Genomic DNA, 16,396 nt, shown 5'->3' with positions numbered 1-16,396 from the left:
GCCTGCGTGTGTGTGTGTGTTCACTCTCGCGCGCAAAATCCTGTGTGGGTACGCGGGTGCCCGCGTGGACGCGGACGTTTGTGTGCCTGTAAGCGGGTGCCCCGAGTTTGTGCGCGCGTATTGTCGCATGCTTCTGCTCGGGCCTGCGTGTCTCTAGCCCTGTATCTGTCTTGCAGACCCTCCCTGCCCCCCATCTAGACTTCCGTTCATCGGTCGGTCAGTTCATACCTCCAGACATCCAGATATTTGTCCATCCATCCCTCCCCTCTTCCGAAGGAGGGAGCCAAAAACCAACTTAGTCTTGGCAGGGCAGCCGGTACCCAGAGCTCGGCAGACGGGGAGGCTCGGAGCGATTCACACACCTGCCCGCAGCCCCTGTCCGGGAGGAAAGCCGTGCTCCCTCGCTCTCGGCCATCGCCGCGGCTCGGTTCCCAGGGTCATTCCCCTGAGCTGAATCGCGGACCCTGCGTTCAGCCGGTTACTTCGCACACTTGTTCGGACGTCTCCCGAGACCTCTGTCGCCCCAGACGTAAAGACTTTTCTTTCTTTTTACCCCTTCTTTGCTTTCTCTTTTGGAAGCAAAACTTGGGGGCTCTAGACAAAAGGGCGCGGATGGAGCCTTAGGCTGATGTAGAAAAGGGTGTGTGTGTATCTACCCCCTTCTCCTACCCCTCCTCCCCCCTAAAAATTAATTCATTTTGTTGCTTTTTATTCCCATCACGTTTCCTTTTCTCCGTTTACCCTCCCTTTCTGCTCCCTCCCTTTTTTTTGTAAATTGGGTCTTATTGTTCTCTTTGTGTCCCTAATCCACCTTACATAAATCCAAATGGATGTAGCGGGCTTTTCTCTAGGGACCCAGAAGAGAGAATGAGGAGGGGGCGCAACTCCGACGGGAGCGACCCGGGGAAGGCTCTATATTTTAAAATAATTAACAGATCCTAGGAATTCAGGCTCCTCAAGAAAAGGTGGAGAGAGAAGCTGATTTTAACTCCAGTGACTTCGGGATGAAATGAGAGGGGAGGTGGGCAGAATTCAGGGGTCTGGGGTGAGGTTGAGAGTTGGGGTGCACAGGAGCTAGGATCAAGGCCTCCCATTCCCACTCCTCCCCCAGCCTGAAGCGCCAGCCTCGCCGATCAAATTAATAACCCAGTATTTCCTTTGAGATGGGCCTTTCGACCCCCAAGCCTGCAGGATCTCGGTGGGAAAGGGAATGTGGAGAGGTTGGGAATTCATTGGGTCCCCTTCAGTGTCGTCAGTGCCTAGGACTGTTCCAGCCTGGGCTGGTTCAGCAGCTCTGTAGGACCCCCTCCCCCTACCCGAGCTTTGACACACACTCATAGGTGTAGCAGCCCAAGCAGACTAAATCCAATAGGCAGGCCTCCTTACCTAAAACTCAAACCAGTGACTTCCTCAGGAGCCGAGTACGAGGCCCCCCATTGTCCTCAGAAAGACCTAGGAAAGAGAATACATTAGTAGTGCATTTGCATTCTAATGCCACAGGTCTGATTTCCCCCTTTTTGAAGCTTTGATATTTAAAAAAGCAGCAAATACCCATATCCAAGGGCCCAATTTTTGTTGGTTGAAGGGAAAAAAGATAGGGGAGAGAGCCTTTTCATGACCCCTGGGGGCTCTGCTAGAATTCACTTGTGGCTTTGTTAACCATAATGATGAGTTATGTGGTCGTCTGAAACTTGCAAAAACAAATAATTCTAGTAGATACCAGACAGAGATGAATGCAAACTTTGCTCTGGAGTGTTAGCTGCCCTACATAGATATATTTATTTTTTGAACTGCATTTGAGATTCTCTATTCATCCTTTTTAGAAAATGAATCAACTGAGACCTGGGATGGAATTTTAAATGCTAAGCAAGTTAAATAAATAAAAACCTGCAGATTTAAAGAGGGGAGAAGATCAAGTGAGTAATGATTATTTACGTAAGTGAGACCAAGTTTAGGTTTTGATCAGAGTTGGATATGTGCACCCTTGGGACATATGGAAACGCTCACACAAATGGTTTTTGTAGTATTGGCTTTTTGTGATTGGAAATTAATCTATTTTTCTTTGTGTTTTTGCAGTTACCTTACTGGATTCCAGATCTGTTCAGGGAGAACTTGGGTGGATAGCGAGCCCTTTGGAAGGAGGGGTAAGTTCTGAATTGCTCTGTGATGCAAAGGTAAAAAGGAGTGATTAGCAACTTTCTGAGAGTCCTAATGGCTTGATTCTTGTTGATTGTGGTGAGGGGTCAGATTTCCGCAGTGGCCTATAAAGTGAATTAGGCTTTGTTGGAGAAATCCTATACTCCCTTTGGAGAGCTCTGTCATGGAAGAACTGGAAACCAAAAGGGAAGAAAGGGGTTTCAAAATTAGGAGATTGGTGGAGGCATAGACTCAGATGCCTATTTAAAACTAAAATACCAACAAGAAATATGATCTGAGGACCAAATTAGACTTTATGCCTCTTACTGTGATGGCTGTGAAGTCCTGACAAGGTTAATTTTAGAGCAATTGTTTCATTTCCAGATAACGAAAATGAATAAATACAGATACCAGAGAGCAAACATTTATAATTGTACCAGGAGCAGGTTTAGTTCTGCTCATAAGCAGCAGGGTAGCACATTACCTTGCTATCACAACCTAAATCAGCTGTCATTCTCTTCTGCACGCTGAGAGAAAGCCATATGAACTTGTGCCAGGGGCACGATATATACAGAAAAAGGCCCAGCCTTGTGCATTATTTGTGTTACGTGCAAAAGTTGAGGTACTTGGAATTCTTGATTCTTTAGGGGAGCCAGGGAGGCTGGATGTTAAAGTAAGTGCTCACCACTGTTAATTTCTTCTCCCATTCCTTGCACTTGCTATCACTGCCTCTGTCAAAGATTAAGAGAATACAACTAGGCCAATGGCTGCATTCTCCCCACCCCCACCCTCCTACCCCCTTAATAACAGGTCAGAACAGATCAGTTTGGAAAGCGATCAGGGCAACATGTAACTCTGGCTTCTGCCAAACTGAAATAACTCTGAAATCCTTTAAAAATTAAGCAAATCATTCTACCTCTGCATGCTTATACTCTGTGACTGAGTCAATTGATAAAAACAATGGGGATGAAAAATTAGAAGTCTTTACCAGGCAAAAAATTATAATGCCAGCATCCATACGGGGCAACACACACATCTATTGAATGAACAATAAAGGATTCAAAAAATAAAGATAAATGGAAACTGTCCTAGGAGACGTTGCAAAAATAATACAAGTCAAGAAAACAGTCATGAAAAGCGGGAAGACTTTTAGGCTTTTTCCAAAGCAGATCTTTTAATCCATTCTCAAATAAAACGGAGACTGTCCTGCCTTCCTGTTTTTCTGCCTGAACTTGACTGCAGTTGGTTTCGTCTGGGCTGAAAAATTCTGGTCTACCCTCAAAACCATTTTTTAAGGCAGGGAGGAGGGGAGTAGTGATTGGCAGGCCTCTGGCAGTGTAGACAGGCTGTATTCACCGCTGATTGCAGGCAATTGCCCTCATCCTTTGAATGTGAAGAAAGGTACTGCTTTATCTTGGTGCGAGTCAGACGCATTGTTAATCCTATACCCTGGAGAGGTCACTGATTCAGGCAAGGCTTTCCCAGGCTACACAGGAGTATCGCTCTGAAGGTTAAAATGTATTAGAACTGCTGGCAAATTAAAGATGGAAGGTATCGGTATCTGTGTTAATAAATTATTGAGCCTTATTTTTCTTACTGCTGCTCTCAAATGTGAGGACAGACTACATGCAGTATTACTTTGGCCCTGACTTGTTTCACTAAATATACATGTAACCTATTTAAAAGCAAGGAGTGACACGTTTAGAGTATGGACTGTGGTCTTTGGTCTATCCAGTTTCTGGAAAGCTTTTTATTGCAACTTAATATGCTGCAGATGTGTTTTTTTTTTTTCCTCCAGAACTGCTGAAAGAGCACCTGGTCAGTTTTTCTAGACACAACTTCTTTTGGTTGTCTTGAAGTCTATTAAAACTAATACAACACATAGCTGATTGTATACAACCCAGAACATGTTATAGGCTGAATGTAGGGAGTTTTTATTATTATTATTATTTTTTAAATATGAGGTATGTAATATTTTAAGTATTATTGTGAGAGGTAAGAAATGAAAATGTATTCACATGTAATAGAATTAGTCATTCAAAAACTCATAGTAGCCTTTGAGAAATTATAAAGTTTAATTAATCTCTAAATTTTGCAGTTGAAGAGGACTTTTCAGGCTTAGAGTGAAGGGCATGAATTGAGAATCTATAAATGGGGATGGATTGGCTTTAAAAAGTTTCTAGCAGGTAAAAGCATGTTGAGTCTTCAGATTACTCTGAAATCTTTACTTGTAGTTACTACCTGGGACAGTAATTTTGTCTGATAATGACATTGTTATTATTTGCTGTTGTTACTTAAAAAAAGGAAAATAAATACGATTTCACAATATGACCAAGCAAAATGTTTTCTCCTTTGCCCCTAAGAACACCTAAGCAGAATTTAAGAATAATGGAAAGTGATGGCTCCTGATGGCTTCATTGTAGCAAAAAAACAAACAAAAAACAAGCATTTTCTTGGCAGTGTTTGTACAAAGGAGAGTGTATTGAGTTGCTGATATTCATTGTAAAATACAAAACTAAGGGGAGATTTGTCATTGTTCTAGTAAACTGATCAAGGTGGTTAGGCAATTAAGTTCAGTCTGGAAAATTCATGTTAGACCTGAATTATTCTACATGAACTCTATGGAGCTATCCCTGTCTGTTTTCATTTACATTGATAAATGTGTTTTTCCATACTCCCTTTCTGAGATGGGGAACAGGCGGAATGGGGTTTTGGGGGAGAAAGGGAAGATCTATTTTTGGATTTACATGGATTTCCCCAAATAAGTAAATTACTAGTGACTTATTGCTCACTGGATAAAAAGAAATTTAATCACCACAAGATCCTTATACCTCCCAGCTCCAACTTTCACAATGTAGCAGATAAAAAAGATACAGAATTTTATGCATTATGGTCCTTCACATAGTAATATTTCCATCCTTTAGTACTTTTCCAGTGCACAGATGGAAAACTCGTTAAGAGATACATTATGATTCAACATACTTATTGGATTGAATGGAGCTTTAAGTGGAGCTATTATAGAATACAAACATTTTTCAAAGTTTTTTTTTCTAATAATTATATTCCTATGTTAGATAACGCTGATTTATACCAAATCTATATGAATGCATTAATGGACATGTTAATGAAGAATTGGGGACTACCTACCAGCCTGATAGGAGCCCCAAGATTGTTTTTAAGACCTATGGTGAGAACAGACCTTTTCTAGTCATAGCAAATTCTGCTGCTTTCAGATGGTCCCATCTTTCAATCCGTTTCCTTAAGAAGAAAATTCCAAGAGAGAGGGGAAGGAAGAGGAGTTTGCTTAAGGGACAGAGTTTCTATCTGGGGTGATGAAAAGTTGTATTTCATGGATTGGTGGTAGTGATAGCGCTACATTATCAATGTAATGAATGCCATTATATTGTACAATTAAAAATGGCTACAGTGGCAAATTTTATATATCACCACAATAAAATTTATTTTATAAAGGTAGATTGCAAAGGAAACATACCATTCTTGTTTCGTTTTCTTGGACTTTGAATCATTTATACTGCTTAGGATTTTGTTTTCAATATCCGTGGAATATTTAGAAGGAAGGTATGTGTAAGCTGTTATTTTCTTCTGTGTTTTAAGAAATAAAAACTTACAAACTTTTGAATAAATGCTCTGAAAAGTGTTCTGTGGTGTTAAATGACAGTGTTAGAGAAGTTCAACCTTAAAATTTACTCTCTATCCAGGTTTTCTGAAATCAGAATGGTGGTATTTTCTTTTCCCTTTTAAAGAGTACTGATGGTGCCAAAAAAAAATGACTGGCATTTTTTTAGGTATTAGGGAGCAAATTTCTGACAGGAGCACCGCTAATTAACTGATAATTGTCTTCTTTTGGCAAGCCCTAGTCTTCCTGCCCTTAATTTGCAGGTCTCTGTTTGGTTGTTTAAACAATATACATTCTGGTTTTTCATTTATGAGTAAAATTGAACTGTTGCCACTTCAAATTGTAGCTGTTGTAATAAGTTGAATTTGAGGTTGTCAGTCTAGCACAAGGAACGGCTGAGTACTCATAATCAATAAATCCACTAGAGTCTCTGAATTTTAGGCAAAAGAAAGCAGCAATTTAAAAAAAAAAGGAGAAAAGAAAAGAAAAAAACAAAAAACAAAACTCTTAGCAAATATAATAGTCTTCTCTCCCATAAGGTGCTTTATTAGAGAGGTTTGTTGTTAGGTATAGTTTTTTTTTGCTATGGAAGCAAAAATAATCGGTGTCCTTTGGGAATAAAAGAATATTGACAATTACTGATGAAATTTCATAATGATGCATTTCCTTTGGACCTTTGCAGTGGGAAGAAGTGAGTATTATGGATGAAAAAAATACACCCATCCGAACCTACCAAGTGTGCAATGTGATGGAACCCAGCCAGAATAACTGGCTACGAACTGATTGGATCACCCGAGAAGGGGCTCAGAGGGTGTACATTGAAATTAAGTTCACACTGAGGGACTGCAATAGTCTTCCAGGTGTCATGGGGACTTGCAAGGAGACTTTTAACCTGTATTACTATGAATCGGACAACGACAAAGAGCGTTTCATCAGAGAGAGCCAGTTTGCCAAGATTGACACCATTGCTGCCGATGAGAGCTTCACCCAAGTGGACATTGGTGACAGAATCATGAAACTGAACACCGAGATCCGGGATGTAGGGCCGTTGAGCAAAAAAGGGTTTTACCTGGCTTTTCAGGATGTGGGGGCCTGCATTGCCCTCGTATCGGTCCGCGTGTTCTACAAGAAGTGTCCGCTCACAGTTCGCAATCTGGCCCAGTTTCCAGACACCATCACGGGGGCCGATACCTCTTCCCTAGTGGAAGTTCGAGGCTCCTGTGTCAACAACTCTGAAGAGAAGGATGTGCCAAAAATGTACTGCGGGGCAGATGGGGAATGGCTGGTGCCCATTGGCAACTGCTTATGCAATGCTGGGCATGAAGAGAGGAATGGAGAATGCCAAGGTAAGAGGAGCCATATTGTACTTTTCATTAAGGCTTAGTGCATGTAATTAAATCAGAGATGAGACTAAATGGAGTAAAGCCAGTAATTAGCAGTCCCTGGGGGATGTGGTGGGACAGAGGGGTCTAATGAGTAAGTGCTATAGCTCCAGGTGGCAAGGCTAAGACATTTCTAATACTGACAAAGTAAGTGGTGCTGCTGTAATCAGCAGAAGGCCAAACACGTTTGCTAACAGGCAGTTAGATCTGAACTGGCTTGATGTGCTCTCTGAAATGTAAATGAACAAGCTGAAGAAAGGGGCTTGATGGATCCTGACTTATAGAGGGCAGACACGTTTTTGAGCCATAGTTTTCCTGTCTAAAGGCTTGGGAAAATGACAAAGATGGCAAATATCTCTGGTCTTATCTATGTGTACGTGAATGACTCAAATGTGAAATTTAAGTTATTCCAATTCCCTCCTGCTGGTGGAGATCCAGCTGTATGATGAATGTCCATCTCTTCCCTGCCTTGTGGGTCTGGGCAGACGTGAAATGGCCCAACAGTGTGGAGTGACAGTGTTTCAAGCACATTCTGTTCCACTGAGCAACCTTGATAGGGTCTCTAAGTGAAATTAATCTTGACAAAAGACCTCTTTATTTCCCTTAGGAGGTGAGATAGAGCTAGTAAGAGTCCTCTTATTTGATCTGTGGTCAGAAGCAGTAGTGAATTGCAATCCATCTGGTTACTTGACTCTTTGAAGGAACCTAGGTGTTTTTAATCATGTTAATTACTATTTATTATATTATCAATGTAACTTTTTTCTCTCACCTTAAGTTTAGTATATGCAATTCATTCTTACCTATTTCCCCTTTCTGTTGGAATACCAGGGGGTTTGTGCAATATTTTTCTTTAGAACAATTTTGTATTTGGATAAGGGATGTCCTGTGTGGATTAAGGCTTAAAAAAAAAAAAAAAAATCGGCTATCCCAAGTTGTTGCTTTGCTTGGTATTTATTTTTCATGGCTGTCAGTAGTCAGCTGCTGCCAAACTTATTATTGTTTCTACGACAAAGTTGTAGTGCAACTCGGGTCCTATATATGAAGCAGATCAGATTAATCTTTTCTCAAGGTGATTGTTGAGCTATAGTCTGGGGTGCCACATGGTTCTTCTGATTTGGTGATTAAAGAGCCTGAAATAACTGACTGCCAAACAATTAGTCTGGCATTTCAACCATCTTAATGACAGGGTGGGATTAACTGTGGGGCAATCCACTTGAGTGACTGGAAATCAACAGTTATAACCTATAGAAAATCACATTTTTGGTAATTAGGTGTCATAGAGTTGTGGGTTTCTCCTTTCATAGTTCATGCTTTTCTAAAGTGCCATTCCTGATTTGCTACAGATATTTCTAGGAACCACTAACAACGAAAATCCCTTAATTTTCTCATAAATAAATCTGAATAAAGGCTGGCCACCTTTTCTGCACAGCCAGAGTAAACAAACAAACTTGTAAATTTAAAAAATTGGAATTTAAAGTTTTTTACAGATGTTAATTATTTGGCTTTTTATTAGTTTGCTCTTGACTTGGCAACTATTAGATACACTGTACTGAATTGAAAACCCAAAGTATATTCTTGTATTAATATTAGAAAATACGTAAGGTGTGCATTGTTATTGGCAACAGTGAAACGAACGGTACAATGACACTGCCTCACATTTTAAAGTAAACTATTCTGCTTATTTCAGTTTTTGTAAGACAGGACTTGCACATCTTTCACATGTCAAGATATATATATATATATATAAAACAACACAAAACACCACCATTGGCTTCCATTTCCTGCTAAAATGTTCACTCTTCTAACATTAGTATGCCCCTATGCATCTAATGTCATTGATTTTCAATTGTCACAGAGCCCAGTAACTCATACATTGCTACATTGTGAAACTCCTTGACATTTTTACAACCCAAATTAGAAGGAAAAGAGAAAAAGATGGTAGGGGGAGTGAATGTAAAGCTAATCGAACATTTTATTGGTTGGCTTTATGGAAATCATCTTGAATCCATTTCATCATGTGGTTCAGGCAGTGGGAGTTACTCAGTGTTTTCAGGTCCAGTCCATTTCTGAGCAAAGTGTTCCCAACACAAGGCTAGATATTTGATGGAAGGTCGATCGAGCCATTTTCATGAATCCTCAGTGTTTTCAGCCAGGTTACCCAGGTGTTTTTTCTACTTATAAAATGATTCCTTAAAAGAAAGAAGACACAAAGCCTCACACTTTGTTTTTAATACTACCAGGTGAGAATCACTGAATTTAGTGAAGAAGGAAAAACTTAAATGATAGGATTGTTTGAGGTCCAAACTTGTGTGAGACTTTTTAAGGATGACTCAAGGGTCTAAAAATGTTAGGAGTCATAGAAATGCCTTCTCCCATCCTTGAAATCATTACTAGGGTATCAGCGAAGCTTCCAGGTATAGCAGAAAGAACATAATCAAGGAAATGTGTCTCGATTTGGTCACTTAGGTGTATGGCCTTCAGCACATTTCTTAAGCCCTCTGAGCCTTGGTTTGTTCATCTACGAAATGGGAAAATAATACTTAGATAACAGATTTGTTATGAGGACTCGGCAATGTAAGATTAGTGAAAAGCACCTGGTAGATCACAAAGCATTAAACCAGGTTTAATGCTAGCATTTTCCTTTATCCCTCTGCTCCTTCAAGGTCATAGCTGTTGACTTTTAAGGGCATTGAGTTGAAATCGTAAAAAGGAAGTCCATCTCCTGGCTGGTCACTCCCTGAAGTCAAGGCGAAAGAAAGGCAGCATTACCCTTGTCCTAACAGAGACATTTTCACATTGTCCATTTTCATACCAAAAATATTTGGAGAGTTGATTTCTTTTTCTCCCCTGTAGGAAGGAGAACTTTCTTTTGAGTGAGAGAAAAGTGAATTGGGGGTGGGACCAGAAAGAGCAGTGCATAAAGAGACCTTAAGAAGGGCAGAAGAGCTTCTGGCAGCAGGTTCCACCCCAATTGTCTTTTCAATGGGTCCACTGTGGCAGGTCAAACAGAAGAACAGGTGAAAGGTCATTTACTTCCTCATCCATCTTCCTTGGGGTCTGGCAGGTCAGAGGGAAGATTGATTAAGATCTTAAATGTTTGACAAAGGATCCTTGGGCAAAAATGGCCAGGGTGGCTGGGGGCCTGAGGTGTGCTGTTGTTTGGAGCTAACCCTGGTCATCTGCTGCAGTTGTCAAGGGACCTTGGGGACAGAGCTACACTTCCTCTCGCATTTCTTACCTCCAAGCAGTACATGCTAATGGGACGAAGGATGAAGAGCTGCGGGGAGAGTGTCAAGGTGTCGGGGATGGTGGGCTTGCTCCCCGAAGCAGCTGCAAGTTCATTCCAGCTTCTGTTCTTGAATAACATTTTCTGAAATGATTTTGTTTGGCCTCAGCAGGACAACAAAGAGCGTGAGCCACTCATCTGTCCTCTATGACTGGGGTTAGTAACAGTTTGAACTTGCCTCCTGATTGGGTACAAAGGATAACATAACTTCTCTGGAGCCTTTGTCAGAGGGTTGGAAAAAGGAAACAAACAAAATCCAAACCCCCCCCCCTCCTCCCTGCCATCCCACACCTCCTATCCCCTACCCCATGAGGAAATGTTCCAGATATTTTACAGGGCTGTTTTCATTGCCACAAATATTAAGCAGAAGGAAGGGAGGAAATGATTCTTTAACTTATTTTTCACTTAATTAAAAAGCTGAAAATTGAAAGGAGAGGCACAGACTTACATTAGCCCTAAAGATTAATAAGCAATGTTTTTAGAGTATATAAAAATAAGCTAATGAAACAAAATATTCCAGTAGAGTAACTCAAGGCCAAAATAAGAATCACAACTGTGACAAAATTAAGCTATTTAGAAATCAAACCTTGCTTTTAATATACAATTTGTACTATAAATTGTTTGAGGTGTATCTAGGGCTTCTCATTTATCATCATGTATATAATGTCTTCCTTTCGGGAAAAGATGTTATTAAAAAAATCTTTTAAGAAAGAACAAGCTAGAAATGGCTGTAAAATAGAAATAATTCAAGTTTGTGCTCTTTAAAGAGGGACAAAGCAGTGTCAAAAAAACCCGAATACTTTGTTTTTTTCATACATATAGAAGGATCTTAGGAGAAAGAAATAATGGAAAGGGAGCATTGAAAATATAGTTCAGAGAGATGCTATTTCATATCCTTTCCACTTTTGAAAATTTTCTTCTACCTTTGAATCATGTCTTTAAGAAGCAATTGCTTGAATCACGTGGCTGCTTTTATCTCTGGCTTTGAAGCCTGGCTGTGATCACTGAAAGACACAATTCTTTGTATAGAAGAGCAGGTTTAATTATTGTCCTTTTCCTGTTACCCTTTTTAAAATTTTTCTTTCTTCATGTGACCAGGCTTCTTTTGAGTATGGGCCGTAATGTGGTCTCTATTTTGGGTTCACCAAAGCATAACATAAGGATTATCTCAGTTAGGTATTTTTGAATATGATATTTAAGATTTGACAACTTATTTTAGTCTGACTGAGCTTTCTTGTACCTTTCAAAAAGGAGTTAAGACAATTATTCTGCTAAGACTTGGGCTTTTAGGAAAAAAGATGGATTAAATGGCTTTTCTGTTACTACTGTACAAAGCAGAAGTGGTTGTGGTAGAAATTCAACTTTCACATCGTTGAACTTCACTACTTCATTTTACTTTCTTTGCATTTAATTGATGAATTTGACATTACAGAAGAGCAGCCTGCTTGAGAAAAATCTCAAATGTAGAACTGGATAAAGTAAAAAGTGTAAGTCCCCCAGCCCTCAGAATCACACACATACATACATACACATACACACACACACATTTTTCAAATTTCTACCTCAACTTTTTATGACTCACCATTCTTCACAATTTGACAAGTAACCCAAATGCATATATTTCAAAAATAAGAGAAACTGGATCTTGTTTTTTGACATGACTATCTATCATGGACATCATTCCATATTAGAGAATATCTTTTCTTCATTCTTCTTAATGGACTATTAAAATTCTACGGTGTGAATATATCATAATTTATCTGCCCTTTCCCTTATGAGTAGATATTTAAGATGTTTTGGTTTTTCCAGGCGATATTTTTTAAACAAACAATTCAATTTCTAAATCACATATGCATATTTTTGTTAAAAAAATTAAATGATTAACCTTGCTTTGTTTCTTTTCTGGTTTTATCTTGAAGGGTAAATGTTGGAAAACCTTTTTATGTGAATATAAGTGGAGGTATATAGTCAGGTATGATCAGAACTGGGACGCTAGCGATGAGTATGGAACGTAGTGAGGACTCATTAAATGTTTATTGCATGAATGAATAAATAAATGCATAAGGAATCATGGCCTGTGTTATATTAAACATTTATTTGGCAGAATTATGTTTCATGGAATCAGCAGGAAATGTCAAAAACTTTTTACATGACCAAGGTATTAATGAGGTTCTTGTTTATGAGTCTTACTTCAGTTGGGTCTTAAATATTCTCATCATGTTTATGAATTATCTCCACAACTGAAAGTTCAAAATTCTCTGCAGCACATAAACATTAACCTAGAGTTAGTACAAAATGGGAAAGACCTGCCTTTGGAGTTTCAGACTTTGGCTTAGTTTCCAGTTGTGCCGCTTAACCAAGTGTATGCTTGTGGACACTGACCTAACCTCCCTAATCTCAGGTGTGCATTTGCAATTAGGTGGTGGTGGTATGATACACACATGCAAGCATGTATGCATAGAATAGAGGACTTAGCACAGTGCCTAGAGTATGTTAAGTACTTATTAAGTGGTTACAGTTATTTTGAATACTGTTTAGTTAGGTAGAAATAGGGTGATAGAATGGGCTATTTGATCAGTATCTGAAAGTGGTTCATTTAGGTGCCAGAGTAGAGGTGTTTTGTTTTTTTTTTGGGGGGGAGGGTGGCATAGAGGTAATAATGATACAGATAGGGAAGGATTAGGGGGTGGCATGAAATGGCTGATCTTGTCTATATTGATCCAAACCTCTGTTGCACTAATCATGGCACTAATGCAGTGGTTCTCAAAGAGTGGTTAAACCGAGAACCCCAAGAACTTGTTGGAGGGCTGCAAGGTCAAAACTATTTTCTTAATACTGAGATGTTTGCCTTCCCTCTTATTCTCTCATGAGTGTACAGTGGAGTTTTCCAGAGGCTCCTAAAGTGCAATATTACAACAGATTGAATGCAAAAGCAAATAGATGAGAATCCAGTGGTTGTCTATTAAGCCTGACATTAAGGAGGTTTGCAAAAAAAATATGAATGCTGCTCTTCTCACTAATTTTTTTAGAAAATATATTTTTTAATTAAAACACATTATTTGTGTTAACATGTAATGGATTTATTGTTTTTTAAATGAAATAATACATAAATGTTTAAAAGATTTCTCAGTTTCAATTTCTAGTATGTTGTGTATCATAAAATTGTCATAAAGTGACTTGAGAAATGATCACAAATTAGAAACGGACTCCACACGACTATAGTTCGGGTGCTCAATGCCATTTATTTGCTCGCTTGATCGCAAGCTGCTGATGTAACCAATGCGCAATAGCTCGGTCAAGGGCACACTGTATTTAAAGGAAGGTGTAATATACCAGCTTCTCTACAGTCCATCAGCCCAAGTGCCAACAGGAGGCTGGCGGGTACCTTTAACAGGAGGTCCTGGGAGCCGGTGCCATGTAGCATCAGTGGAGGGTCCGAAGCTGGCAGTGGGAGATGGTAGTCACGGGGCACTGGTGAGGGCGGCAGCAAGCCTCGCAGCTCAGCACGGTCCTGGGAGCTGGAGTCAGAGAGACCAGGTGTCAGTCTGCCTTGAACCTTAAAAGCTCACCTCACCGGAGTGGCGCCTGCATTGGGTTTTTATGTCCTAGAGGTCTGGTTGGTAATGTCCTTATCAAGGGAAAGATCCCTCTGACAGACATCAATGCACAAATGCCTGGTTGTCACTTGTTACAAAAACATGCTTTTCTCAACTTGTTTACATTCTAATTATGGTCAACAGGTTAACAATGTTTTTGGGATTCAGGATCATTAGTATCATGTGCATATACAACAGTGTGATAAATACTGAGATAAAACTCACATAAAGTAAAGCTCTTTGGCATCCTCAAGAATTTTTTAGAGTGTTAAAGGGTATTGGGGCCAAAAAGTTTGAGAATCACTGCACTAGCCCACAAGCTTTTTAGTTTCTCTGGCAGCCACATAAGTGTGTGCTTCTGCCTTACTGCAGATGATCTAAACACTTTAAAAATGAAAATGAAAGAAGAAGGAAGCTCTGGAAACAGTTTCAGAATCTGGAAGATTCAGGTAGTTTAGAGGAATGAAGTTTTATTTATTCAACCCTTTAGATGTTTCTATAAAATTAGACAGCAATTTATAGCTCTTGGCTTTTTAAAAACTGTTTATCTGTGTCTAATAACATGGCTCAGTGCTCTCTTTAGTTTTATTGTGCTTGTGAGCAGGAATGATTAAAGTTGGCCTCAGCTGTCCCCTGGCCCCTGAGAGACTGTATCTTTTTCACTTAGGGCATAAAACCTTTCTCATTGTAACCTGTTACAGCTGGTACCTTAGGGCTGTTCTGGGGAGAACAGGTGAGGTCACTTCACTCCACGATCTGAAGGGTAATTAATAGTCCCATGACTAAATGGACATTTTATGAATATTCAGGGTCTGTTTCACCTGCCTGGGAAACAAACACGTCCATACCCCTTACAACTCCCTTTGGTGATACGGGAGCGTTTTCTGGGTGAATGCAGGTTCATCAGCTGTCTCCCCAGTGTTGCTTTTCCTTGCAGCAGATTCTTCATTTGCATATTTTGTATGCGTCCTCATGCAAAACAGCACACCCATTTCCCCCTTTCACAAAGGCAGTAAGGGCTTCCTTTGGAAACTCCAGCCAAAATCTCCTTCTGTTTATGCAGAACCCAGTGATTTAGACGCCATGCAAATTAATTCGGTTTTGATTTGAATGCTTCCAGAGATTGGGGGTGGAGGCGGAGAGTCCACTATTTGCACAGGGTTTTTGTTGTTGTTTTCTTTTTGTTCACCCAGTTGCCCCACCCTCCCTCCTTTCCCCCATGTGGCTGATTATAGCTCCCCAGCCCCTTGCCCCATGCCAAACCACCGAAGCCCCTGCTGCTCATTTCATTTTGACCTCTGGAAAGGAACCCAGCATCAGTGAATCCCTTGGTTTGACTGTTTAGTGACAGTTTCAGCTGGAATTTTGTTCTCTCTGAGGTGGGAGGAGATAGCACTATTCAGATTATGCTAGGAATGTTTAGAAGTATCCCAACAAAGAACTCAAAAAATTTGTGAAGTAGAAAGATAAAATTATTTGAAAAAGAATTGTTAGATCTCAGGAAGTTTCCAAAATAGCCTTGAGGTCACTTGTGGGCTGGAATCCATTCATTCCTTCAGCAAATAGATGTTGAAAGCATATAATGTACAAATCACCACTTCCTCTGTGTTTCTGTGTCTTTGAATTAATACGTCGTCTTCATACCCAATATCACAATTAAGTCCCTTCTTCTCCCTTAGGTACCCAGATAAAATTCTCCAGAAGGTGTATTGACCATGATTTTCTTCCTTCTTACATGTTGTGCTCATTTTTGGCAGACATTGCCTTTCAAATTCATCTTCCCACCCCCACCCAATGTCTCCAAATTTATTTAACCTTTGATTTATTTTCCCAGAATGGGAACACAGGCCTACTGCATTTTTTTGTTTGTTTGTTTGTTTTGTTTTTTTAACCCAACAAACTTCACTCCCTTTGCTTGAAAGCAGCACTGTCTCCAGAAGGCCATGATCATATGCATTCTATAAACTAGAAGAAGAGGACTTTGCATGAAATGTTTTTGAAGTTCAATTAGACTTGAGTTCAGACTAATTTCACAGGACAGAAAACGGGCATAGCCAGACGTTGCAGTGCAATTAAGTGGAGGCAAGGTCAGTTAATACAGCATCTGAATGTGGAAGAGCTTTGGTTTAGCTCCACATGGTCTGACAAAGTTTGATGATGCTGTTCAAAGTCCATTTGGGATGGATTATTAGGATTAAAGAACAGCAGAAGGCTCTGTGCTTGGTGTGTTCTCTGGTATCATTAGTGGATGAGAAAATTCAGCTGCTTATCTGGCTCTTGTTTCTAAGGGTGGATTTAAACAGACCCACACTTCTCAAAGGTGATCTTACTAACCTTTTCTTAATAAGTTACAGATCTC

At 39.9% G+C, this 16,396-nt stretch overlaps 1 protein-coding gene across 5 annotated transcripts in view; it reads left to right on the top strand.

Moving 5' to 3' along the window:
- Nucleotides 1-16,396, top strand: part of EPHA4 (EPH receptor A4) — a 142,509-nt gene that overhangs the window by 1,100 nt on the left and 125,013 nt on the right. For 4 of the 5 annotated variants that reach the window (XM_037849145.1, XM_037849142.1, XM_037849143.1 and 1 more), the window contains exons 2-3: nucleotides 2,077-2,144; nucleotides 6,456-7,119. In XM_037849145.1, coding sequence (XP_037705073.1) covers nucleotides 2,077-2,144; nucleotides 6,456-7,119 — 732 coding nt within the window. Of the gene's footprint in view, nucleotides 1-248; nucleotides 530-2,076; nucleotides 2,145-6,455; nucleotides 7,120-16,396 lie in introns of those variants that run through there. The other variant, XM_037849144.1, reaches the window with a different exon arrangement.

This window comes from Choloepus didactylus, chromosome 9, assembly GCF_015220235.1.
Source record: "Choloepus didactylus isolate mChoDid1 chromosome 9, mChoDid1.pri, whole genome shotgun sequence".
Taxonomy (NCBI): Eukaryota; Metazoa; Chordata; class Mammalia; order Pilosa; family Megalonychidae; genus Choloepus; species Choloepus didactylus.
The sequence above is the reverse complement of the archived record's forward strand: the minus strand, read 5'-3'. Positions and strand labels throughout refer to the sequence as shown.